This window comes from Eriocheir sinensis, chromosome 20 (assembly GCF_024679095.1).
Source record: "Eriocheir sinensis breed Jianghai 21 chromosome 20, ASM2467909v1, whole genome shotgun sequence".
Lineage (NCBI taxonomy): Eukaryota > Metazoa > Arthropoda > Malacostraca > Decapoda > Varunidae > Eriocheir > Eriocheir sinensis.
In genome coordinates, this window is record NC_066528.1 from 15,617,045 (window position 1) to 15,643,836 (window position 26,792).

A 26,792-nucleotide genomic window follows, 5' to 3' on the forward strand; every position below is an offset into this window, starting at 1 on the left:
CATATCCTACGTATGTCACTATGTTAAAACTTCCCCACAGTATTGTTCGCCACACACTCCAGTTAGCCTGTTACACATATCCTACGTATGTCACTATGTTAAAACTTCCCCACAGTATTGTTCGCCACACACTCCAGTTAGCCTGTTACACATATCCTACGTATGTCACTATGTTAAAACTTCGCCACAGTATTGTTCGCCACACACTCCAGTTAGCCTGTTACACATATCCTACGTATGTCACTATGTTAAAACTTCGCCACAGTATTGTTCGCCACGCACTCCAGTTAGCCTGTTACACATATCCTACGTATGTCACTATGTTAAAACTTCGCCACAGTATTGTTCGCCACACACTCCAGTTAGCCTGTTACACATATCCTACGTATGTCACTATGTTAAAACTTCCCCACAGTATTGTTCGCCACACACTCCAGTTAGCCTGTTACACATATCCTACGTATGTCACTATGTTAAAACTTCCCCACAGTATTGTTCGCCACGCACTCCAGTTAGCCTGTTACACATATTCTAAGTATGTCGCCATGTAAAAGTTTCACTATAATAAAATTTGCTATATACTCGAGCTTGCCTGTTATATGTTTATCCTACTTGTGTTAAAACTTCGCTATAAATAAGTTCGCTATACACCCTAATTAGTCTTTTACATCATTCCTAAATATGTCACTAATGTTAAAACTTCGTTGTAATAATGTTCGCCACGCACTCTAGTTAGTAGTAGTAGTAGTAGTAGAAGTAGTAGCAGTAGTAGTAGTAGTAGTAGTAAGAGGAGGAGGAGTTGGAGAAGGAGTTGAGGGGAGGTAGAGGGAGAGAGAGGGCGGTGGGGCGGTGGGGGGGATCAGTTGTCACCCTCAGAACCATCACCGGGGCGGGAAACGGTGCCGATAAAGCCAAGTTGTTTTGCTTGTGGAGCGGCAGTGACGTGGAAACACTGATATGTAGATAGATAAATAAATAGACAGACAGACAGACAGACAGACAGACAGACAGACAGACAGATACAGAGTCATTTTTTCGAGGTATTCCTTTCTCCTTCTCTCCATCTCCCTTCATGTTTTTCCTCCATCCTTCTCTCCTTCCTTTTCTTCCTCTTCTCCTTCCTTTCTTTCCTCCTCTCCTTCCTCCATTCTTTTTTCATCCCCCGCTTTTCTTTGTCTCTATCTTCTCCTTCTTTGCCGGAGAGAGAGAGAGAGAGAGAGAGAGAGAGAGAGAGAGAGAGAGAGAGATAAAAACTGTTTCCTATAGCTCACTCACTGTCTAAAATAGTAACGCCCAGCCCCCCCATCCTCTCTCTCTCTCTCTCTCTCTCTCTCTCTCTCTCTCTCTCAGGGCAATGTAAATGTTAAATGTAAACACCCTTCTGTGTACACCTGGGAGAACCCTCCATTCAGGCCACCTTCAGGCACTCCCCCACCACCACAACCACGACACCAACCACACCCCAACCACGACTACAATAACCCCAACCACGACTACCACCACCTCAACCACTACAGAAACGACATCAACAACCACAGCCACAGATCCCTTTCCGTCCCCTGCGTCTTCTGCGTCTTCGTCTCCGTCGGTGGTGCTGCTGATAGTGGTGCCGGTGGTGGCGGTGGTGATATTCCTGGTGGTGGTGGTGGTAGTGGTGGTCTGCCGCAGGCGACGAAGACGCAGATCAGCGGCATCACGTTAGTATTGTGTCTTTTCCTTGTTGTGATTTTACGTAAGGTCACAGGTCGGTATTCCCAGACGCTTCCGCCGCTCACATCAACTATTCCCAAGGCCGAAAAAGGACATCAATCGGGTTATAGTGAGTGTTTTTTAGGTTCATGCTACAGAAGAAGACTGACTACCAGAAGGGTCATAAACTATACCCTGGAAGTGCCCGAAGCTCCTACGAAAGCCTTGTCAAATGTGTGTGCTTGGGTTCCTAAATGTTTAAAAATATGACCTTAATTAACCTTATCAATTTCGGCGTCCAAGCACTTGATAAAGCTTTCGAGGGAGCTTTGGGCATTTCCAAGGGAAGTTTTATGACTCGGCTTGTAGTTTGACCTTTCTTCTGTGCCATGAACCTAAAAAGAACGCATTAGAACCCCTGCTGACCTCCTTTTAGGCCTTTGGAAATAGTTGATATGGGAACCGGGAGCGTCTGAGAACAAAGACCGTAGCAGAGCCGGAAATGCGCTGCTCTCGTGGGGCTTCGAGTCTCAGCTGTCATATGTAGCTTTGTGGTTATTTATTTATTTTTATTTGACGATCTCTTTGCCGAGGCTGTTTGACCTTTCAAAGCTTCGATGTGGAAAACTGTATTCCATCCTTCGTCTGCCTTTCTCAAACCTTTCCATGTTCCTTTGTTAAGCTATCCCACCCGTTCTCTCTCTCTCTCTCTCTCTCTCTCTCTCTCTCTCTCTCTCTCTCTCTCTCTCTCTCTCTCTCTCTCTCTCTCTCTCTCTCTCTCTCTCTAAGAATAGCAGCCACATCCTTTTCCTATGTAACTAACTACTTGTATTCTCTCCATCTTCATTACACTTTTCGTTCTTCTGCTTTGTATATTCAAGTCTAAGGCGCAAAAGAGCCATCATGTTTTTTCTTTCCTCTCTTCGCAAAAATTCACTCAAGTCTGTCTACAGCTTAAAGGCCTCGCGGATGACCTGGTTATTGTGTCTTATGGGTGACAGATCAGGCTGAATCACCCCCCCCCCCACACACACACCCATTCAGCTCCCACACTCCCCTCTCGTTCTTGTAATCCGTCAGTTTCCCAATGAATAGTTCAGTGCTGTCTCTTACAACTGTCGGCCAATAATTTGCTTTTCTTGCCCTGAATTTCGTTTCCCAAGACTGGTTCCATTCGTGAGTCCCGTCTGGATCATCCCGGAGTATTTTGAAGTCCTTCTCAGTTTCCACTTTCCTCATGGTCTTCATTTGTCCACCATATAATTTACGTAAACCAGGAACATAATATGTGCATCAGTGTGTGTGTGTGTGTGTGTGTGTGTGTGTAATTCACCACGGCCTGATCACGAGTTGGACTCGCTTTCGCCAGCGGTACCCTCCCGACACGAGCAAGTGCTCATTATCGTCGATCTCTGGGTACTGCCAGGACCTCACACACCACACACCCCATCCCCCTTGCTCAAGGGGGGACAGTAACCACTCCTAGTCATCGGAAAGAATCCGGCCAGAGCGGGGCTCGAACCGCCGCCTGTTTGGCCGTGTAGCCTTGCAGCACGGCGCTTAAACCATTGAGCTACCGGAGCGGTATAAGCTAGCGGAGCGGATGTGTGTGTGTGTGTGTGTGTGTGTGTGTGTGTGTGTGTGATACTAGAAATGATAATACGTATAGAGAATTATTAAAAACTGATTATACTACTACTACTACTATTACTACTACTACTAATACTACTATTTCTACTACTACTACTACTACTACTACTATTTCTACCACTACTACTACTACTACTACTGCTACTATTTCTACCACTACTATTACTACTACTACTACTACTACTACTACTACTACTTCTACCACTACTACTACTACTACTACTACTACTACTACTACTACTACTTCTACTACTATTATAACAACTGATCAACAGGCATGGGGGTCCAGTATCATCACCAGCCTGACCCACTCACACCCACACAAGACTATGTCATCGAGAACAACCTGTATGAACCACTCGGAGGCCTCGTAAACCCCACCAGAGCCAGGGATGACCAGCAACAAGTATACGTCGTGGAGAACAACCTGTATGAACCTCTCCCTGGACCTGTAAACCCCACCAGAGCCAGGGATGACCAGCAACAAGTATACGTCGTGGAGAACAACCTGTATGAACCTCTCCCTGGACCTGTAAACCCCACCAGAGCCAGGGATGACCAGCAACAAGTATACATCGTGGAGAACAACCTGTATGAACCTCTCCCTGGACCTGTAAACCCCACCAGTGCCAGGGATGACCAGCAACAAGTATACGTCGTGGAGAACAACCTGTATGAACCTCTCCCTGGACCTGTAAACCCCACCAGAGCCAGGGATGACCAGCAACAAGTATACGTCGTGGAGAACAACCTGTATGAACCTCTCCCTGGACCTGTAAACCCCACCAGTGCCAGGGATGACCAGCAACAAGTATACGTCGTGGAGAACAACCTGTATGAACCTCTCCCTGGACCTGCCAACCCTGGTGCTACATGTGAACGGCAAGGGACGGTAGTAGTGGAGAACGATCTCTATGAACCACTCGGTGTCCCTCGTACCAGCACCACCAGAGGACACACCCATAGATGAAGACACTGACTTGTATAATAAAGATTCCTATAATATAACGACAAGGGACGGCAGTCGTGGAAAATGGTCTCTATGAACCACTCAGTGTGTCTCGTACCAGCACCACCAGAGGACATACTTTAATAAAAAAAAGTAATGTGTATGATAAAGATTCCTATAATTGAACTCGACCATGCTGATTATGAAGCTTAGATACTGTCATGAACCAACTGAATGCGCGTCCTGTTATTAAGTAAGGCTTAAGTTTAAGTAAGGTTCCTGAATTCATGCACTTTTTATAGGAGGGGACAGCGCCGATAAGAAAACTACCACTAGGAGTCTTTTGGTTTGCCGCATAATCTGTTTCTTGTCCAAAGGCAAACAGACGGTCACAAACAGCATCATTACAGCTGATAACACTTGGACAGCGGCACAAACTCTTTCCTGGACGCTGGGCAACAAGCACACACCGTTCCTTGCCCCACTGCCTTAGGGTCATGTTCGTAAACTTTCAGCGCCAAGCACACACATTTAACAAGGCTTTCAGGGGATTTGTGGGCATTTCCAGTGGTAGTAGTTTTATGACCTGGTGGTAGTCTGGCAAAGTTCCTGCACCATGAAGGTAAAGAAACACTCAAGATGACGCGTTTAACCTCTTCCTTGGCCTTTAGAAATGACTGAGGTAAGAGAAGGATGTGTTTGAGAATAGTGACCTTAGAGCACCGGACTGTTACTTAGCCTTGTGTTACAGCGTGCAGCGTGTTGCCTGTGTTAAGTTAAGTCACGGTGTGTTGGTGGCCGTGTTTCTGATTAAGGCAATATATAAAGATTCTAATTGATGGCAACATAAAACTGTCATTCATGAGCGCTGTAATTACAAACCACTATCTTTTATTAACATATTTTAAGGAAGGATTGTATTTCAACCCAATAGATAAGGAAAACACGAAACACAAACAGGAGCTATACAGTCTGTATGTGGGGTACGCGCTGAGGGTTAGGGGAAGTAACTCGTGAGGGAACCCGTAGTGCCCACACATTAGGTGTTATCCGTTTTGCTTTACATAGAGTGAGTTATTATTTGGAACAATGTGGTATAAGTTGGAAAATCTTTAATTAAGGTGGCCGGAGCTCCTCATAGTTGCAACAGTGAACAAAGATGACAGCGTGTGTGTGCGAGACGTCGCCGAGAGGATATCCTGTCCCATGCTGAACACGTAGGCTCGCTTATCCACACACAGAGATACACTCGCCATGGTGCAGACCGGTGTGCTTGTCGCTGCCTTGCTCGCTCTGGGTGCTGGGGGCGCCCTCAACCCCGCCTCGGCCTGGCAGTGGTGTGGCGGCCCTGATAAAAAAGTCGGATACTCGGAAGAAAACGAAGTGATGTCTTTCAATGCAGTAGGAAACAATCTGTGGGCCAAGAGGTACGTGCAGCCGGGGAGAGATTTTGCAGGGATCAGCGTCAAAGTAAATCAAGGGAATGCTCAACACGTAGCTTGGTTCCCTGCTGCCCCTTGCTTCCCTGACACAGGAGAGAAGTGGGCGAGGATGAAAGTGAACGTAACAAAGCACGAAGGCTGGGATCGTGGTATAAAATATTGCCACATTATCTTTGATCTGGTTACTGATTATTGCCGAGGGAACTGCTATCGTTATGAGCGTGTCGAATGTCAGTCCCTTGGAGGTCTGAGTGTTGTGGCTCGTGGGCCCTCAAGCTGGAAAAGTGGCCATCCAGGAAAAAAATGTCTTGTAAATGTGAGGTGGAGTCCATCGGTCTCTTATGAGTACACCTGTGAGAACCCTCCATTCAGGCCACCTTCACGCACTATCCCACCTACAACCACCACCACAACCACAACCACGACTACAACAACCACAACTACAACCACCCCAACAACTACATCTGCGTCTTCGTCTCCGTCGGTGGTGCTGCTGATAGTGGTGCCGGTGGTGGCGGTGGTGATATTCCTGGTGATAGTGGTGGTGGTGGTGGTGGTGGTGGTCTGCCGCAGGCGACGAAGACGCAGATCAGCGGCATCACGTTAGTATTGTGTCTTTTCCTTGTTGTGATTTTACGTAAGGTCACAGGTCGGTGTTCCCAGACGCTTCCGCCGCTCACATCAACTATTTCCAAGGCCGAAAAAGGACATCAATCGGGTTATAGTGAGTGTTTTTTAGGTTTATGGTATAGAAGAAGACTGACTACCAGAAGGGTCATAAACTACACCTGGAAGTGCCCGAAGCTCCTACGAAAGCCTTGTCAAATGTGTGTGCTTGGGTTCCTAAATGTTTAAAAATATGACCTTAATTAACCTTATCAATTTCGGCGTAAAACCACTTGATAAAGCTTTCGAGGGAGCTTTGGGCATTTCCAGGGGAAGTTTTATGACTCGGCTTGTAGTTTGACCTTTCTTCTGTGCCATGAACCTAAAAAGAACGCATTAGAACCCCTGCTGACCTCCTTTATGGCCTTTGGAAATAGTTCCTATGGGAACCGGGAGCGTCTGAGAACAAAGACCGTAGCACAGCCGGAAATGCGCTGCTCTCGTGGGGCTTCGAGTCTCAGCTGTCATATGTAGCTTTGTGGTTATTTATTTATTTTTATTTGACGATCTCTTTGCCGAGGCTGTTTGACCTTTCAAAGCTTCGATGTGGAAAACTGTATTCCATCCTTCGTCTGCCTTTCTCAAACCTTTCCATGTTCCTTTGTTAATCTCTCTCTCTCTCTCTCTCTCTCTCTCTCTCTCTCTCTCTCTCTCTCTCTCTCTCTCTCTCTCTCTCTCTCTCTCTCTCTCTCTCTCTCTCTCTCTCTCTCTCTCTCTCTCTCTCTCTCTCTCTCTCTCTCTCAGAATAGCAGCCACATCCTTTTCCTATGTAACTAACTACTTGTATTCTCTCCATCTTCATTACACTTTTCGTTCTTCTGCTTTGTATATTCAAGTCTAAGGCGCAAAAGAGCATCATGTTTTTTCTTTCCTCTCTTCGCAAAAATTCACTCAAGTCTGTCTACAGCTTAAAGGCCTCGCGGATGACCTGGTTATTGTGTCTTATGGGTGACAGATCAGGCTGAATCACCCCCCCCCCCCACACCCATTCAGCTCCCACACTCCCCTCTCGTTCTTGTAATCCGTCAGTTTCCCAATGAATAGTTCAGTGCTGTCTCTTACAACTGTCGGCCAATAATTTGCTTTTCTTGCCCTGAATTTCGTTTCCCAAGACTGGTTCCATTCGTGAGTCCCGTCTGGATCATCCCGGAGTATTTTGAAGTCCTTCTCAGTTTCCACTTTCCTCATGGTCTTCATTTGTCCACCATATAATTTACGTAAACCAGGAACATAATATGTGCATCAGTGTGTGTGTGTGTGTGTGTGTGTAATTCACCACGGCCTGATCACGAGTTGGACTCGCTCTCGCCAGCAGGTACCCTCCCGACACGAGCAAGTGCTCATTATCGTCGATCTCTGGGTACTGCCAGGACCTCACACACCACACACCCCATCCCCCTTGCTCAAGGGGGGACAGTAACCACTCCTAGTCATCGGAAAGAATCCGGCCAGAGCGGGGCTCGAACCGCCGCCTGTTTGGCCGTGTAGCCTTGCAGCACGGCGCTTTAACCATTGAGCTACAGGAGCGGTATAAGTTAGCGGAGCGGATGTGTGTGTGTGTGTGTGTGTGATACTAGAAATGATAATACGTATGTAAAATTATTAAAAACTGATTATACTACTACTACTACTACTACTACTACTACTACTATTTCTACCACTACTACTACTACTACTACTACTACTATTTCTACCACAACTACTACTACTACTCCTTTGACCCTGACTACTACTACTACTACTACTACTACTACTACTACTATTACTATTATAACAACTGATCAACAGGGATGGGGGTCCAGTATCATCACCAGCCTGACCCACCCACACCCACACAAGACCATGTCATCGAGAACAACCTGTATGAACCTCTCCCTGGACCTGCCAACCCTGGTGCTACATGTGAACGGCAAGGGACGGTAGTAGTGGAGAACGATCTCTATGAACCACTCGGTGTCCCTCGTACCAGCACCACCAGAGGACACACCCATAGATGAAGACACTGACTTGTATAATAAAGATTCCTATAATATAACGACAAGGGACAGCAGTCGTGGAAAATGGTCTCTATGAACCACTCAGTGTCCCTCGTACCAGCACCACCAGAGGACATACTTTAATAAAAAAAAGTAATGTGTATGATAAAGATTCCTATAATTGAACTCGACCATGCTGATTATGAAGCTTAGATACTGTCATGAACCAACTGAATGCGCGTCCTGTTATTAAGTAAGGCTTAAGTAAGTTTAAGTAAGGTTCCTGAATTCATGCACTTTTTATAGGAGGGGACAGCGCCGATAAGAAAACTACCACTAGGAGTCTTTTGGTTTGCCGCATAATCTGTTTCTTGTCCAAAGGCACACAGACGGTCACAAACAGCATCATTACAGCTGATAACACTTGGACAGCGGCACAAACTCTTTCCTGGACGCTGGGCAACAAGCACACACCGTTCCTTGCCCCACTGCCTTAGGGTCATGTTCGTAAACTTTCAGCGCCAAGCACACACATTTAACAAGGCTTTCAGGGGATTTGTGGGCATTTCCAGTGGTAGTAGTTTTATGACCTGGTGGTAGTCTGGCAAAGTTCCTGCACCATGAAGGTAAAGAAACACTCAAGATGACGCGTTTAACCTCTTCCTTGGCCTTTAGAAATGACTGAGGTAAGAGAAGGATGTGTTTGAGAATAGTGACCTTAGAGCACCGGACTGTTACTTAGCCTTGTGTTACAGCGTGTTGCCTGTGTTAAGTTAAGTCACGGTGTGTTGGTGGCCGTGTTTCTGATTATGGTGACTTTCCAGCAGCCAGAAAATGTAAATGTTAATGGTAAATGTAGTGTAAGCAAGTAAGTGTAATGGTTGATGAATACTGCAGCAGGTTTTGGCTGGTAGAGGAGGCATTCCTCAAGGTGATATATTTCGTCACCTATTTAACCGGTTGTACTTTTAATATCTCCATGTTGAATTGAATGAACACTTTTTTTTGGCCTTTTGTGTTATGATTTTGTAGTAGTTAATAATGCTTGCTCATCACTTCCTGACATATATAATAAAGCAAACTGTCAGGGGTTAGATAAGTCACTTGTGAAGGGTTTGTTTGCCTTACAGATGTTACTGTCTATTGGCCAGGTCGACAGTCCAACACAGTCACTGTCAGCGCCCAAACCAAACCATATTCCCCACAATGACCCGTTATTTATACTCAATACCAGGTACTAATAAAGAGATTTACTATAAAGCTTCCTAAAATTCCCTCCTCCTTTTTATATCAACGCCAAACACTGGAGCTACAAGGAACTTTTGTTGTATTCTGTGTTTGGTTTTGGAGCTGACAAACCTGATGTATTGGCTGTAAACTGTCCCATGTAACTGCTTCTCCAGACCTGATGTGGAGCACCGTTATGTTGTTATATAAAACTGTCCCATGTAACTGCTTCTCCAGACCTGATGTGGAGCACCCTTATGTTGTTATATAAAACTGTCCCATGTAACTGCTTCTCCAGACCTGATGTGGAGCACCGTTATGTTGTTATATAAAACTGTCCCATGTAACTACTTCTCCAGACCTGATGTGGAGCACCGTTATGTTGTTATATAAAACTGTCCCATGTAACTACTTCTCCAGACCTGATGTGGAGCACCGTTATGTTGTTATATAAAACTGTCCCATGTAACTACTTCTCCAGACCTGATGTGGAGCACCGTTATGTTGTTATATAAAACTGTCCCATGTAACTGCTTCTCCAGACCTGATGTGGAGCACCCTTATGTTGTTATATAAAACTACTGCAAGTTCTCCGTGAAGGTGTTAATACATGTAGAAGGGTGAGTGAATACACTCTTCAGGTACTTATTTATAACCAATACTTAGGTTAGTACATGTATCTAAACTGTTCTACATATGACTGGACAAAAGTATAGGACCTTGTGTGACTAGATAATTGCTCTGCTGCAGCACAGGATGTGTATCTGCTTTATAACATTACACACTGAATCTGCCTGTGATGACCTCTTGTACATTAACCACTATCTTGATAATAAAACATCTTCTTTAGGTCTTACAGACAACAAAGTTATCTGTTTGTAATAAACCTTGGCTGTGGCCTCTGAGGTGTGTTGATGTGCGTAGTCCCAGGAATCTTTCTATGACAACTGTACCCCAAACGTTTCCCAAGTGTTTCGGCAAACCACTGGGATACATTTGAATACCCTCGGGAAATAATGTTTCCTGTCCACACCCAGGATTGTTCTCAGGATGTCGGTGTGTGCGGAGACTGCTGCAATGGCCTCTGTGTTTTATACTTATTATTGCACTCACTGGAGAGCAAGAAGAAGACAAGGAAACGCGTATGGGTGCGGTAGTTTATAGAAAGTTGAGCATTACAGAATGACATCATCAAAGTTCCCAAGTCCTTGGAAGTGTGCTCAAGGAGTCCCAAGCGTGCGAGAAACCTTGGGCATGTTTCAGGAAAGCTCCCAAGCCTTGGAACTCTGCCTATCTCGCTCGCCGCCTTGGGAGGCCGTGCGGGGTCTCCCAAGCTCTCCCAAGGAAACATGGCAGCCGATGAACAACCCCGCCAGCACCGGCCAAGGAATTTTCGCCCGAGAAGGGACATCTTCAACGAGTACGATGACACCGAGTTCAAGAAGAGGTACAGGTTGAATTGTGGTGTTGTGCCTGTTTTCGTCACTGACTTGGTGCGACACGTGACTGGCAACAGGACTGAGAGGAGCCGCGCGGTCATAGCGGAGCTGAAAGTGGCGTTGACTCTGCGATACCTCGCCACCGGGAAAATGCAGCAGTGCAGCGCAGATGACTTTGAACTATGAAAGGGTGATTAATATTAACATGCCAGTTTTTAACTGTATTAATAATATTAGAGAATAGTATAACAGATATTAACCCACCCACATACCTTGAGATATTTTCTACATTCACTGTTTTTGTGGATGTATAATTGTTTAATTTCTAGAGCTATATCCAACCTCCAACTATATTTCTCAATGAGTTATACAGTTATACAGTCTGCGCCTCCCCAGGGTGATGATGGAAGTTTTGCGGCCCGTATGTAGGCGGGGCCTGGCGGGGCGGGGCCTGGCGGGGCGGGGCCTGGCGGGGCGGGGCCTGGCGGGGCGGGGCCTAGCGGGTCGCGGCCCGGCTAAGTTGTTTACACCGTGGTGCCGTTGAAGATGCAGACGGAACAAACAAACGTGCACATATTCCTTACAATAAAGATACTATCGCTGTATTTCAACTAAATATCGATTTTTTATATTCATAATTCCATAATTATGCATAAGAAGTGTAATTTAGGTTAACAGAAGACATATTAGACGTCAGAGCGACGCGGAAGATTGGCAACGCTGTCCCGAGGCCGCCCCCGATCCTTCCTGGAAGTGGCTTGTGGCGCGGTGATGAAACACGCGCAAGGAATTCTCCCAACTGCCCGTGACGACACCACGCCTGGGAGAGCACTATGATGAAACCCACATCGTCGAGGGGATATCCTGTTCCATACCCAACACGTAGGCTCGCTTGTCCACACACAAAGATACACTCGCCATGGTGCAGACCGGTGTGCTTGTCGCTGCCTTGCTCGCTCTGGGTGCTGGGGGCGCCCTCAACCCCGCCTCGGCCCAGCAGTTATGTGGCGCCCCTGATCAAGTAGTGAGGTACTCGGAAGACGAAGTGATGTTTTCCAGTGCAGAAGGAGGAAATCTGTCGAGCGAGGGGTTCGTGAAGCCGAGAAATGATTTTGCAGGGATCAGCGTTAAAGTAAATCAAAGAAATGTTCAACACGTAGCTTGGTTCCCTGCTGACCCTTGCTTCCCTGACACAGGAGAGAAGTGGGAGTGGATGAGAGTGGAGGTAACAATGCTGCAATATATGGTTTCAAAAATCTGTTTCGTTCACTTCCGTCTGGTTACCGACTATTGCCATAAGGTATGTCATCGTTATGATAATGTCTTATGTGGCTGGTGGTCCCTTGAAGATCTGAGTGTTGTGGCTCGTGGGCCCTCAAATTGGAAAAGTGACCATCCAGGAAGAACGTGTCTTGTAAATGTGTCGAGTCCATCACACCCTCCTCTGTACACCTGCGAGAACCCTCCATTCAGGCCACCTTCAGGCACTCCCCCATCTACAACCACCACCCCAACCACGACTACCATCACCTCAACCATTATGGAAACAACATCAACAACCACAGCCACAGATCCCTTTCCGTTCCCTGCGTCATCCGCGTCTTCGTCTCCATCGGTGGTGCTGTTAATAGTGGTGGCGGTGGTGATATTCCTGGTGGTGGTGGTGGTGGTGGTGGTCTGCCGCAGGCGACGAAGACGCAGATCAGCGGCATCACGTTAGTATTGTGTCTTTTCCTTGTTGTGATTTTACGTAAGGTCACAAGTCGGTATTCCCAGACGCTTCCGCCGCTCACATCAACTATTTCCAAGGCCGAAAAAGGACATCAATCGGGTTATAGTGAGTGTTTTTTTAGGTTTATGGTACAGAGGAAGACTATCTAATATGCTTTTTCACTACCTTAACCACTTTTTCTTGACTTTTATTTTTTTCCGCCTTCATATTATGGTTAAGGGACGTGTATTTCGTCCCTTAACTGTAATACGGAGGCGTAATATCGTATTTTGGAGACGCATAGTGATTCTCAATAATTACCAGATTAACTACCAGAAGGGTCATAAACTACCCCTGGAAATGTCCGAAGCTCTTACGAAAGCCTTGTCAAATGTTTGTACTTAGCTTTGGCGTCCAAGCACACGTAATTGACAAAGCTTTCGTATACATATACTTTATATATATATATATATATATATATATATATATATATATATATATATATATATATATATATAGATAGATAGATAGATAGATAGATAGATAGATATACGTATACTTTAGAAAACTTACAAAACCTGTAAACCACACGTTGACATGTACCTATGGACGGTAATACTAGAAACGCCTGAACCGGTGTTGTGTTATTTGGCGTCCCCACTGTCAAAAGCTGGTGCTGTTATTTACAAACACTGGTCTCTGGTGAACTGCGCATGCAGTAATTTTTGAGTCTAACATATAAAAAATAACTTAGTTTTAATGTTGATGATCTAAGTATGAAATCTCCTCACCTAAGATATTTCATACCCCAAAGTTTATTCATACACCACCGGGTGCCCGGGCACCGGGCATGCGCAGTAGGGAGGAGACAACTTTTTTTTCTGAGGCGGAAAAAGTAGCGATTATCACTAGTTTGGTTACAAAAGTAACGAAGATACCGATATATACAAAAATAAGTAGCGGATGGTCGATAATCCGATTTTGTTATCAGCGATAAAGTATCGCGACAACGCCCAGCTATCGAGAATACCAACCCTTTTACGAAGCACATGTATTTGACAAGGGTTTCGAGGGAGTTTTGGGCATTTCCAGGGGAAGTTTTATGACTCGGGTTGTAGTTTGACCTTTCTTCTGTGCCATAACCCTAGGCCCGTCCACACCAGGAATCTTTGTATGACAACAGTGCATTCCAGACGTTTCCCAAGTGTTTCGGGAAACCACTGGGATACATTTGAATACCCTCGGGAAATGATGTTTCCTGTCCACACCTCAGGGTTGTTCTCAGGATGTCGGTGTGTGCGAAGACTGCTGCTGAAGAGCAAGAAAAAGACAAGGAAACGCATATGGGTGAGGTCATTTATAGAAAGTTGAGCATTATGAAGCGACTTGCTTTTGGCGGAGCCGAGAGTTAATGGAGCAGGGTTTAACTAATTCATAATTTTCTTGGAATGTCCACCACTGACTTTGAAGAACTATTACGAATGGTGGCTCCCAAAATACCATGAATCAATACCTGGCACAGAAAAGCCATTCCAGCTCCTATCAGACCGCAGCCATAATCTGACAGGCGGAGATCCTTTTACGAGAAGTCATAGCTGAGTTTCCATACAAACTTTCCTGGTGTGGGCAGTCCTGCGAAACAATTGGGAAGCATTTGAGAATAAAATTTTGTTTCCCATCCTGGATGGAATCCTCCATTTCACTGGAGGTCGTCCTCTAGCATTCCCTCCCTCCATCTCACTCACATACACCCTTCTGGTCATCTTACTCTCCTCCATTCACTCCATGTGGCCAAACCACTTTAAAGTCTGTTGCTTCACTTCTTCCACCACTTCACACTTCTTCCCTTCACCCACGTGACACATTCCAAAACGCTCATACACACTTTCATTGCTCATTCCATCCATTCTACTCACAGCACAAGCACTCTTCAAATAACTCATTTCCACTGCCTGCACTCTAGACCTCTGACTTTCATTCCAGGCCCATGTTTCACACTTATTACTATTATAACAACTGATCAACAGGCATGGGGCTCCAATATCATTACCAGCTTGACCCACCCACACCCTCGCAAGACTATGTCATTGACAACAACCTAAATGAACCACTCGGAGGCCCCATAAACCCCAACAGAGCCAGGGATGACCAGTAACAAGTATACGTCGTGGAGAACAACCTGTATGAACCTCTCCCTGGACCTGTAAACCCCACCAGAGCCAGGGATGACCAGTAACAAGTATACGTCGTGGAGAACAACCTGTATGAACCTCTCCCTGGACCTGTAAACCCCACCAGAGCCAGGGATGACCAGCAACAAGTATATGTCGTGGAGAACAACCTGTATGAACCTCTCCCTGGACCTGTAAACCCCACCAGTGCCAGGGATGACCAGTAACAAGTATACGTCGTGGAGAACAACCTGTATGAACCTCTCCCTGGACCTGTAAACCCCACCAGTGCCAGGGATGACCAGTAACAAGTATACGTCGTGGAGAACAACCTGTATGAACCTCTCCCTGGACCTGTAAACCCCACCAGAGCCAGGGATGACCAGCAACAAGTATATGTCGTGGAGAACAACCTGTATGAACCTCTCCCTGGACCTGTAAACCCCACCAGTGCCAGGGATGACCAGCAACAAGTATACATCATGGAGAACAACCTGTATGAACCTCTCCCTGGACCTGTAAACCCCACCAGTGCCAGGGATGACCAGCAACAAGTATACGTCGTGGAGAACAACCTGTATGAACCTCTCCCTGGACCTGTAAACCCCACCAGTGCCAGGGATGACCAGCAACAAGTATACGTCGTGGAGAACAACCTGTATGAACCTCTCCCTGGACCTGTAAACCCCACCAGAGCCAGGGATGACCAGCAACAAGTATACGTCGTGGAGAACAACCTGTATGAACCTCTCCCTGGACCTGCCAACCCTGGTGCTACATGGGAATGGCAAGGGACGGAGAACGATCTCTATGAACCACTCGGTGTCCCTCATACCAGCACCACCAGAGGACATACTTTGATAAAAATAAAAACTAATGTATATAAAAAAAAGTCCTTTAATTTACCTTATGTTGACTATAAAGCTTAATGTCATGAGACAACTGAATAAGCGTCCTTTTATAACTACTAGAGGCACCTTTATGTTGTTATATAAAACTGTCCCATGTAACTACTTCTCCAGACCTGATGTGGAGCACCGTTATGTTGTTATATAAAACTGTCCCATGTAACTACTTCTCCAGACCTGATGTGGAGCACCCTTATGTTGTTATATAAAACTGTCCCATGTAACTACTTCTCCAGACCTGATGTGGAGCACCGTTATGTTGTTATATAAAACTGTCCCATGTAACTACTTCTCCAGACCTGATGTGGAGCACCGTTATGTTGTTATATAAAACTGTCCCATGTAACTGCTTCTCCAGACCTGATGTGGAGCACCCTTATGTTGTTATATAAAACTGTCCCATGTAACTGCTTCTCCAGACCTGATGTGGAGCACCGTTATGTTGTTATATAAAACTGTCCCATGTAACTACTTCTCCAGACCTGATGTGGAGCACCGTTATGTTGTTATATAAAACTGTCCCATGTAACTACTTCTCCAGACCTGATGTGGAGCACCGTTATGTTGTTATATAAAACTGTCCCATGTAACTACTTCTCCAGACCTGATGTGGAGCACCGTTATGTTGTTATATAAAACTGTCCCATGTAACTACTTCTCCAGACCTGATGTGGAGCACCGTTATGTTGTTATATAAAACTGTCCCATGTAACTGCTTCTCCAGACCTGATGTGGAGCACCGTTATGTTGTTATATAAAACTGTCCCATGTAACTACTTCTCCAGACCTGATGTGGAGCACCGTTATGTTGTTATATAAAACTGTCCCATGTAACTGCTTCTCCAGACCTGATGTGGAGCACCGTTATGTTATATAAAACTGTCCCATGTAACTACTTCTCCAGACCTGATGTGGAGCACCCTTATGTTGTTATATAAAACTGTCCCATGTAACTACTTCTCCAGACCTGATGTGGAGCACCGTTATGTTGTTATATAAAACTGTCCCATGTAACTACTTCTCCAGACCTGATGTGGAGCACCGTTATGTTGTTATATAAAACTGTCCCACGTAACTGCTTCTCCAGACCTGATGTGGAGCACCATTATGTTGTTATATAAAACTGTCCCATGTAACTGCTTCTCCAGACCTGATGTGGAGCACCCTTATGTTGTTATATAAAACTGTCCCATGTAACTACTTCTCCAGACCTGATGTGGAGCACCATTATGTTGTTATATAAAACTGTCCCATGTAACTACTTCTCCAGACCTGATGTGGAGCACCATTATGTTGTTATATAAAACTGTCCCATGTAACTGCTTCTCCAGACCTGATGTGGAGCACCCTTATGTTGTTATATAAAACTGTCCCATGTAACTACTTCTCCAGACCTGATGTGGAGCACCGTTATGTTGTTATATAAAACTACTGCAAGTTCTCCGTGAAGGTGTTAGTACATGTAGAAGGATGAGTGAATACACTCTTCAGGTACTTATTTATAACCAATACTTAGGTCAGTACATGTATCTAAACTGTTCTACATATGACTGGACAAAAGTATAGGACCTTGTGTGACTAGATAATTGCTCTGCTGCAGCACAGGATGTGTATCTGCTTTATAACATTGCACACTGAATCTGCCTGTGATGACCTCTTGTACAATAACCACTATCTTGATAATAAAACATCTTCTTTAGGTCTTACAGACAACAAAGTTATCTGTTTGTAGTAAACCTTGGCTGTGGCCTCTGAGGTGTGTTGATGTGCATAGTCCTGCACAATACACAGCCACTGTTTTGCACAGAACAGCATGGAAGGCACAACGTAGCAATGACTAGACTAAACAGGTCAGCCGCTGGACACCCAATCTTCAAAATACAAGAGTGACTTACTAACAGGAAAACATCTACAAGCAGAACCCACAGCTACTGTAGACCCACAACCTCTACGACAGCTAATAATGTAACTGCAGTAGAGCAGCACAACCACTCAACAAAGGCCGGGTCCTCCCCTCAAGGAGTGGTGGAAGGCCGGGCAGGAAGCCAGGAGTACCTGATTGTGTAAGGCCACTGGTTGGGCAAGGCACACTGAGCGTTACTTCTCGTCCTAAGGCAAGGGGGGGGTGGCGGCTGTTACTGGTGGACCTGCACCTCCTCTTCACTTTTAACTGCTGGAAGTAGAGAGAAGATGAATGGTTACACTCAGCTCTCAAAACACCAAAGGGTAACACACACAGTATCTGATCCTGTATGTAATTGAAAAGCATTAAGAATCATTCTGGTACATATCCAAGAACAAACTCAACAAACTTTAACCCTGCTCTACACTGATGGCGCTTAAATAATCTGCAACCAATATTGATGACGCAATGTACGGATTGCAGATATATGAAGCTTAGTAAGGTCAATGTACTTTCATTAATATTTTCCCAAAACACATTTTGGAGTGAAAGACTAGTGTTCTTATCTTCTATAAATAAGTATGAAGCAAGAGGTAACCTAAATTAGAGGCAAGTTTAGTGTGTGTATCCCTGAGGGGGTGGAGGTGGAGGGCTACTAACCTGCTGGGGGGTTAGAGGCAGTTCTCAGCCTGTGCCTGCGAGCCCGGGCAGGCCGAGGGGCGTCTTCTGCGTCTGAGAGGAAGCTCAAGTCTCCTTGGGCTGAGGGAACCACCAGCACCTGTGTGGGATGAGCATAATGTGGACTCAATGGCAGTACAAAACAGGGTTGAGTTCCTACGAAGACAACTGACATGAGGACGTGATATCTTGACACATGATTCACTAAGGGCAACAACTGGTCCGTTATGAGAGCTTCAACTGTTACCCATTATCGTCGCTACAGTGCCAACACCTATGACATTAATCCCCCTTTATTTTGAGGCACAGAGTCACAGTGTCCTGAGCACCACTAAATAAGAACAGATAAAATTACTGTGTTTTCTACTGCTCACCAAACCCTCCACAACAAACCAACCTTTCCAGTGTCGTCATATTTCTCTGTGTCGTCATTCCCCTCCTGCGGCAGCTTGCTGAGGTAGGGTGATGGCACCAGGCCTGTGGAGCGCCCGTCAGCCGTCTGCACTAGCCACCAGTCACTGTTCAGCTCCTGCACCACCAACACAAAGTCTCCTGCCACATGGGAGAAGGAAGTGGGTAGTTTATAGGTAGGCTGACATATTACAATGAGATCTTTTAATTAATTCTGGAAGACATACATAATTGACGATATAAATGTTGTTATTGAAATTGTGATGATCATGAAGTTGGAGATGGCTTGACTAATGAGGGATGAGATATCTGATAGATTGTAAAAATAGCAGCCTGGGTGAAGAGGCCAAAGGCAACCACTGAGGAAGAAAGGAAAGAGGTTGGCATGGCTCAAAACATCAGAGCAGGAGAGGAGGCACCCAGGGAAAAATCAAACTCAGGCAGACACCAGTTTGAAAAAAGAAAAATAAACTCAGTTAGGACTCTGGTACTAGAATTAAATACAGTAAAACCCCGATTATCCGAAAGCGGATTATCCGAAATTGATCTGGATAATGCAATTAAATATTTTTTTTTTCTATACTAAAACGTTATAAAACATCAAAAATAAATAAAAGTAACTACATATGTACTATATTAACACATTTAAAATTGATAAGAACAGTTAAAATGAATATGCTTTCTAATACGTATTGCCGAAATAGCTTGTAACGAATAGATCAATGTATTAGACAAAAAACATTAAACAAACTCTCAACAACACCACGGCCGCACCTTCGCCCCAGCAAGGACGTAGGTGCTAACAAACTACTGCGACTACTCTCACACCGTACTCTCAAGACAACGACACAAACACGACTCCCCTCTCCACTCCATGCCACATTCCCCTTCCAACATACGAGTTGCGCGATAATATGAGTCATCATACTGTGTCTCCACCTGCACGATGCATCAAGGTCACACTTGCAAGCTTGCACAACCATTCACAATCGCACTCTGCAACATTCACAATTCAGATCTGCAACGCTCACAAGTATCAACATACACTGGTCCAGACAAGGAGACACACAGACAAACATACAATAAAACATTTACATCACATGTTTTAAGCGTACTACTTTGTTTAGCGTAGCGTGTGTTTGTTTGGTTTCATTATTTACATCGTCAGTCGGTGGCAGTCGCGTCACACACTTCACATTGGGCAGTCGCATCGCGTTCTACATGTGTTCTAATGAGAAAATAAGAACCAAGGTGCAAGATCAAAGTGATATTCATCCAAACGAGAAAGCAAGACACAATGCCGACGATCAAACTGGCGGCGATCAAAATGGCGGCCATAAATCCGGATTATCCGAAAAATCGGCTTATCCGAAAGAGGCTTCCCCCCTTCCATTTCGGATAATCGGGGTTTTACTGTAGTCTTGCAGTAAGTCCAAAGAATTTTCTGGCAAGAGGTAAGGAAAAGTGGGAAGAGTGCAATATGTATAAATGATAAATATTAGATCATATAATCAGTGTTAAGGATTAAGTAACAAAGAGTCCAGCCCAGACCCACGGGACTCCCTGCACACACGCACACGAGCATACAGGACAAGTAAACTGTACCTTGCTTGAGGGAAAGCTCCCTCTTGTCGGAGCCGGTGTAGTCGTACAGCACGGTGGCCAGCTGGCCCTGCACCATGAAGCCTTCACTCCTCTCTCTGCAAACATCAAGTGGACATGTTCTAAAATTCTTATTCTGTTATAATAATCAAAGAATTTTTTGTGCATTTTATCTTTTGTTTATTTTCTAATGATATGGGGAGGACTGCTTCTTCAAGCACATGAGAAATTGATCTATTCAGGATATATAATTTTTCTAATGATACCCAGAGAGTTATGAGAGAGTGAACAACAACAAGCAGGCAAGTACCTGGTGGTGGAGGTGATGCTGAGCGGCTCCTCGCTGGCCATCCTCAGCACAGAGTCCAGCTTCTTGAGGATGGCGTCCTCGCGGGCCATCATCAGGTGGTGGCCACTTTTGGACTTGTGAATCTTCATGGAAAAAAGGGAATTTTCTTTCTCTTCTGACGAAAAACAAAAAGATGAATTGCCTACAGACAGCATGTTGTGCTCCTGAGATATCTTATGAATCTTCTCCACGGTGACTGACGCTCTGCTGGTCACTGTCTGGTAAGTCTCGAGGCCCTGGAACACTGCCTGCCCCAGCTGGCTCGGCTGTGGACCTGAGATCCTCAAGGAACTGAAGTGGTTCCTTGTAGAGGAAGATTCAACAGAGAGTGAAATATTAGTATTCTTTGATACATTTCCAGCATGAGCCAAGATGAGCACCGGGGACTCGTTGGAGTAGGAGGACACTGCCATCATGTGGTCGTGGGGGTGGAAGTCAACGCAGGAAACGGTTCCATAGAGAGGCAGGTCCATCACCGAGGCGGTTATTTCTCCTGTGTCGGAGTTCCACACAAAGAGCCCTCCATCTTCGCTCCCAGACACCACCCACATGCCGCAGGGGCTGATGCAGCTACGCAGCTGTTCCCGCACGTTGAGGGCACCCTGCAGGGTGTGGGTCACTGTCCAGTGCTGGTGGTTGACGAGCCTCAGCTGGCTGTCCCTTGTGTGCACCAGCAGGCGGAAGCCTCCGGGGTGGGCACAGATGGAGTTGATGGGGTTGCCAACAATGTCTGGGACTTTGGCTTCGTGTTTGAGGCTCAGCATCTTGGCCTTCTTTCTGTTTCTGTCCTTGGGAGAAAGTCTGACATCCCATACAAATATTATTCCCTGTCTGTCTCCTGAATATAGAACATTTCCTTCACTGTTAAAGCACAATGCATTTACAAAGGACAGATGGTTGGTAAGCTCCTGCACAACAGAGTATGGGCCCTTCTTGCTGCAGGTCCAGACCCTGAGCACATGGTCATAGCAGCCACTCACCACAACATGGTGCGCCGCAGGAACAAATCGAGCAGTGTACACATATGAAGGGTGTGCCAGCACCTCACCCTGGTTATGCACCTCTGCACCGCCCAACTTCCAAATTCTTGCCGTTGAGTCTGCTGAAGCGGTCAGGACGTGGCTGTCATCAGTGCTCCAGCAGATGTCATAAATGAGGCCAAGGTGGCCGCATAACACCTGCTCCAGGTGGCCAGCTAGGACATCATATATGAGGACTTCCTTATGGTTCCCACACGCTATCTTGAGGCCATCATGTGAGAACTTGATGACAAGGCAGCCTTTGTCTGAGTGAGGAAAACAGTACTTCACAAAGCTGCCAATCTTGCACGACTGGTTGGGTCTGCGGCCCCACCGGACCTCTGGCCTGTGTGCCAGGGATGCGGGGCTGTCCCTCAGCCCTGTTGGGGAGGAGTGTGCCAGGGACTGTGCCGGGTCACCCTCGACTCCTTCGGCCTGGGTTGCCAGCATGGACCTGATGACAGAACGGGACTTACTGTATAGGAAAAACTTCTACTTTAAACACAGATGACTCATTGATGTTAGGCTGTTACTTATTGTATGTTCTTAGACTAATAATGAAGAGGACACACACTTACTAAAAAAAAAAAAAAAAACCACAAATGTGGCTTTGGAAAAAGGAATGTCAGGTTCAGGTGTTGGGTCAACCTCCTCAGTACCACACACAAAACTACACAAAACTACTGTTGTTTGGACCTCACAACTTTGAACAAATTTCATCAGTTGTAAAACTGTTACTGTGGAAAGTGCAAGAGTTATGCCAAATCACTAAATTTCATGCAGTAGAAGTGCACCTCCTGGCTCTGTAAGGTGAGCGTGATAGCAAAGCTGCCGCTGACCTGAGTGCTGGGCTGGGGTTGAGGGGGATGACCACCTCCTGCAGGGTGACGTGCAGGGTGGAGGGGTACTTGGTCCTGCTGCCACTCCTCCACCAGCTGTGCAGGTCCCTCAGCCCTACCCTGGAGGAGCGCCTTGGCCTCCACAGCTGCAGCCTTAACTGTTGTCCAATGTTGATGTTGCCATTGGTTCCTCTAACCTTGAGGAAGGCCCAGGCAAACGTGACCCAGTCTCTCCCCGCACCCTCGGAGATGCCGGGGCTGCTGGCGGCTGAGGGAGGGAAGTCCATCAGCTGGAAGAAGACCACCACTTCGGGCTCCTCTGATGTAAAGTGTTCAGGGGGTTCATTGAAGACCAGCTGCTCTTCCCAGCGACAGTAGGTGCTCCTGCAAGACGGAAATGTAAGTGTGTCATGAACAAAGTTTTTAACAGTAAAACAACACAACCTCATCATGAGAGTGATGTAGCTGATGGCTGAATGATGTGGTTAGCTACAGTCAACAATAAAGGCAGTCTTTTGGGTAGTCTAATGATGTGGTTAGCCTAGTCAATAATAAAGGCAGTCTCCTGGGTGCTGGCCCATGTGGTTAGCTAAGGAAAGTAATAATGGGAGTTTTTTGATGCTGTAGTTACATGGTTAGTTGTGTTAGATGTTAATGGACTGTTTCGTATTGCTACATTTGACATGGTAGTGTGGTATTAATGGTTTAATGCCAAATATTAGTGGTCAAGGCACTGAGTCCCACCCAGACTGCACTACACGGTGCCTCATGCAGGGCAGCAAGCCTACGCTTTGGGAGCCTCCACTTACTCATGTTGAGACTTGTTCTTCAGATGGTGGCAGCTGTCTGACTGACCTTTGCAACACCTCTGATCTGCTCGTAAAGATAAAGAATTTTCAGACGTCTCAATAAACGCTAAAATGCATGGCTGGTCACCTGTATTGTGCCAAGTCCCTAACAACAGCAACATGACGGTGCCTCAACAAAGTGCTGCCAGAAAGCTCCACATGACCAGCACACAACCTCTTGTCCTGCTGCCTCCACACACCTTATACCGTGCAAACCTTCCACGGAGTTCATGACAATATATGCATTATTTTCACACAAACCCCCATATAATAATAATAATAATAATAATAATAATAATAATGATAATAATCTAAATATGTATAATGATTCACTAACAATGCTTTCATGAATCTGCATTTTTTCCATATCCTTTTAGGAATAGATGTATTTTTCTGTGCACAGGAGGTGATAATGATGGGAATATCATTATTATTATTATTATTTTCTTTTTACGTCTAAGCCTATAGCGCTGGTAGGCTTGCTTGAGGGGCCTGGATGGTGTTCGGCCCCAGCCCGTCATGGCGCAGGCAAGTGTTTATAGTGGCGCCATGATGCAGTAGTAATTAATCTGACATCTGAACGTGTGAGATGAAGTCTATAATCATATGCTATTATTATATTAGAGGCAGTGACTGGCACACTTTTTTCTCCGAGTTTATTTTTGTATTTTTTTGCCCTTGAGCAGCTTCCTTTACTAAAACAAACAAACAAACAAACAAACAAAAAAAAAGAACAATGAGTGGATTGAAGAAGAAAACTATTGTAAGAGAAATGCGACTTAAAAAAAAAAAGGATCTATGAGAGTGCAAATATGGATTGAGGAAGAAAACTATTGTAAGAGATATGCAACTTCAACGTACAACAATCATAAGCCTGAACCACACACCTCCCTCCCCCTCCCCTGCGTACCTGGCCTTGGTGACGTCGAAAGGCTTGGTCATGACGGGAAGGATGTAGTCCACCTCGCTCCTCTCGTAGTAGGAGGTAACCTTCCGCTCCGGTGATGACTTCTGGAGCAGCTGCCCGGAATCCAAGTTGCAGATGAACACCTGAAATGAAGCACCGTTTGGGTCAAGTGGCAAGTGGCTTCACAAATCACTGGGTGTAAATGAGAAGAAGAAAAAGCTTGAAATTGATTATGTCTATAGTCCGTTTTCTTTTTTTTTTTACTCATTTTGTTTACTTTTTTGCAAGAGGCAGCGATCAACAGGCTTCTTTTTTTGTTTTTTTTTATTTTCTTGGTTATTGTCCTTAACCCGTCCGCTGTGACTGTCACGGATTTCGCCTTCACTGGTAGCCTGGTAACGCATACTCCCAGGTCTTTCTCTGCCTCTGTGGTGGATAGTGGAGTGTTTCCCATGTGGTATTAGTGTGCTGGATATCCCTTCACTGGTAGCCTGGTAACACATACTCCCAGGTCTTTCTCTGCCTCTGTGGTAGATAGTGGAGTGTTTCCCATGTAGTATTGGTGTGCTGGATATCCCTTTGCTGGTAGCCTGGTAACATATATATTCCCAGGTCTTTCTCTGCCTCTGTGGTGGATAGTGGAGTGTTTCCCATGTGGTATTGGTGTGCTGGATATCCCTTCACTGGTAGCCTGGTAACATATATATTCCCAGGTCTTTCTCTGCCTCTGTGGTGGATAGTGGAGTGTTTCCCATGTGGTATTGGTGTGCTGGATATCCCTTCACTGGTAGCCTGGTAACATATATATTCCCAGGTCTTTCTCTGCCTCTGTGGTGGATAGTGGAGTGTTTCCCATGTGGTATTGGTGTGCTGGATATTCCTTCACTGGTAGCATGGTAACATATACTCCCAGGTCTTTCTCTGCCTCTGTGGTGGATAGTGGAGTGTTTCCCACGTGGTATTGGTGTGCTGGATATCCCTTCACTGGTAGCCTGGTGACATGTATTCCCAGGTCTTTCTCTGCCTCTGTGGTGGATAGTGGAGTGTTTCCCATGTGGTATTGGTGTGCTGGATATCCCTTCACTGGTAGCCTGGTAACATATATATTCCCAGGTCTTTCTCTGCCTCTGTGGTGGATAGTGGAGTGTTTCCCATGTGGTATTGGTATGCTGGATTTCCCCTCCCAAGATGCAGGACTTTACACTATTCTTCATTGAATTGTAGCAGCCACTTTTTATTCCACTCATGTAGCTTGGTGATATCTTCTTGTAGGAAATCCGCAGTCAAGGGGTTAAACTGCTTCCCTTACCATAAAAAATATATATCTGAACTGAGTCACTGAGAAATCCAGACTAAAAACATATGCTTACTGCTACTACAAGCCACAATCCCAATGGACTTAGGTTAGGTTAGGTTAACACATGCTTACTCCTACTGCAAGCCACACTGCCAATGGACTTAGGTTAGGTTAGGTTAACACATGCTGACTTCTAATGCAAGCCACACTGCCAATGAACTTATATAGAAAGGAAGAATGATCATTATACTTATATGAATCTGAAATTAATCACTGAGAAATCCACTAACTATCACTACTCTGCTGATTACTAATATGCGTCATACTACCAATGAACTTGTATAAAAAAGAAAGAATGATGAGTATACAAATATTTACAGCTTCTCGCACCAACCTGGACGACAGGATGAGGGAACAGCAGCAGCGAGCCTTCGAGCCGGTCAGCGCTGTGGATGGTGACGCCCAACACCCGGCCTGCAAGCAACGGTAACTATGAACCCTTAGATGGCGGTGAAACTATATATAGACGGTCCAAAATTCAGTCAGTCAGCTTTATACGGCAGAAATATAACAACGCTTCCAGACCGCGGTAGAATCTATATACGGATGATAGTTAAAAGATCTAGAATGCGGCGTAACTATATTTATGCTATGGTCCTAAGATTGGCAGCGACTATATATAGATGATTCATTTTGGGGAAGCTACTCTTCAAACTCTAAGGGTTAATAGGCCGATGATCAGACCCGCTGCTGTAAGATGATGATTTTTCAGTCACCGGCGAGTGGCCTAAGATGACCCACATGCTGTCCTGAAGACCACCTATCAACTCGGACCCTAAATTAACTCTCTAAAGAAGATCAAGAAAGAGTTCCAGGGGACAGCATGAGCCAAGCAAGATGGCGCCACTAAAAAACCAACCGCCAGGCCCCACCAAGAAAGCCCACCAGCGCCATAAAACAGGAAACAGCCACACATCACTTATACACTCATCAAGGATATTTTTGTGGCGGACAAGAGCGTGACTTATAATGCCCAGTTAAGTGTTGGTGAAGGACAGTTGCCACTTCCCTCGCAGGACTATTTTTCACTGCTACGTTAGTTATCAAGCGA

The 26,792-nt window shown here is 45.5% G+C and overlaps 2 protein-coding genes and 1 long non-coding RNA gene across 56 annotated transcripts in view; 2 read left to right on the top strand and 1 right to left on the bottom strand.

The window, feature by feature from the left end:
• LOC127001251 (jouberin-like) overlaps positions 1 to 26,792 on the bottom strand; it is a 37,560-nt gene that overhangs the window by 6,408 nt on the left and 4,360 nt on the right. The window contains exons 6-18 of one of the 50 annotated variants that reach the window (XM_050865607.1): positions 26,076 to 26,155; positions 24,388 to 24,527; positions 22,630 to 23,013; positions 20,733 to 22,244; positions 20,426 to 20,520; positions 18,807 to 18,961; positions 18,392 to 18,509; positions 16,979 to 18,001; positions 16,735 to 16,795; positions 15,334 to 16,066; positions 15,091 to 15,252; positions 14,929 to 15,009; positions 3,686 to 4,171 (exon numbers count right to left, since the gene is read on the bottom strand). In XM_050865607.1, coding sequence (XP_050721564.1) covers positions 17,964 to 18,001; positions 18,392 to 18,509; positions 18,807 to 18,961; positions 20,426 to 20,520; positions 20,733 to 22,244; positions 22,630 to 23,013; positions 24,388 to 24,527; positions 26,076 to 26,155 — 2,522 coding nt within the window. In that variant the 3' untranslated portion in view covers positions 3,686 to 4,171; positions 14,929 to 15,009; positions 15,091 to 15,252; ... (1 more) ...; positions 16,735 to 16,795; positions 16,979 to 17,963. Of the gene's footprint in view, positions 1 to 3,685; positions 4,172 to 14,928; positions 15,010 to 15,090; positions 15,253 to 15,333; positions 16,128 to 16,154; positions 16,677 to 16,734; positions 18,002 to 18,391; positions 18,510 to 18,806; positions 18,962 to 20,425; positions 20,521 to 20,732; positions 22,245 to 22,629; positions 23,014 to 24,387; positions 24,528 to 26,075; positions 26,156 to 26,792 lie in introns of those variants that run through there. The other 49 variants (XM_050865600.1, XM_050865599.1, XM_050865610.1 and 46 more) reach the window with 49 other exon arrangements.
• On the top strand, positions 1,487 to 26,792 carry LOC127001257 (uncharacterized). Its single transcript, XR_007754965.1, has 3 exons — positions 1,487 to 1,697; positions 26,062 to 26,167; positions 26,454 to 26,792. It is a non-coding gene; the product is annotated as an uncharacterized LOC127001257 (long non-coding RNA).
• On the top strand, positions 4,556 to 15,081 carry LOC127001255 (uncharacterized). 5 transcript variants are annotated; one of them, XM_050865618.1, is made up of 2 exons: positions 4,556 to 6,332; positions 14,733 to 15,081. In XM_050865618.1, the coding sequence occupies exons 1-2, from the start codon at positions 5,543 to 5,545 to the stop codon at positions 14,849 to 14,851; spliced, it is 909 nt and encodes a 302-aa protein (XP_050721575.1). In that variant the 5' UTR covers positions 4,556 to 5,542; the 3' UTR covers positions 14,852 to 15,081. The 5 variants fall into 5 exon arrangements, with proteins under 5 accessions (XP_050721575.1, XP_050721573.1, XP_050721571.1 ...); XM_050865616.1 differs by having other exon boundaries at positions 14,777 to 15,081; XM_050865614.1 differs by lacking the exon at positions 14,733 to 15,081 and adding an exon at positions 8,185 to 11,491.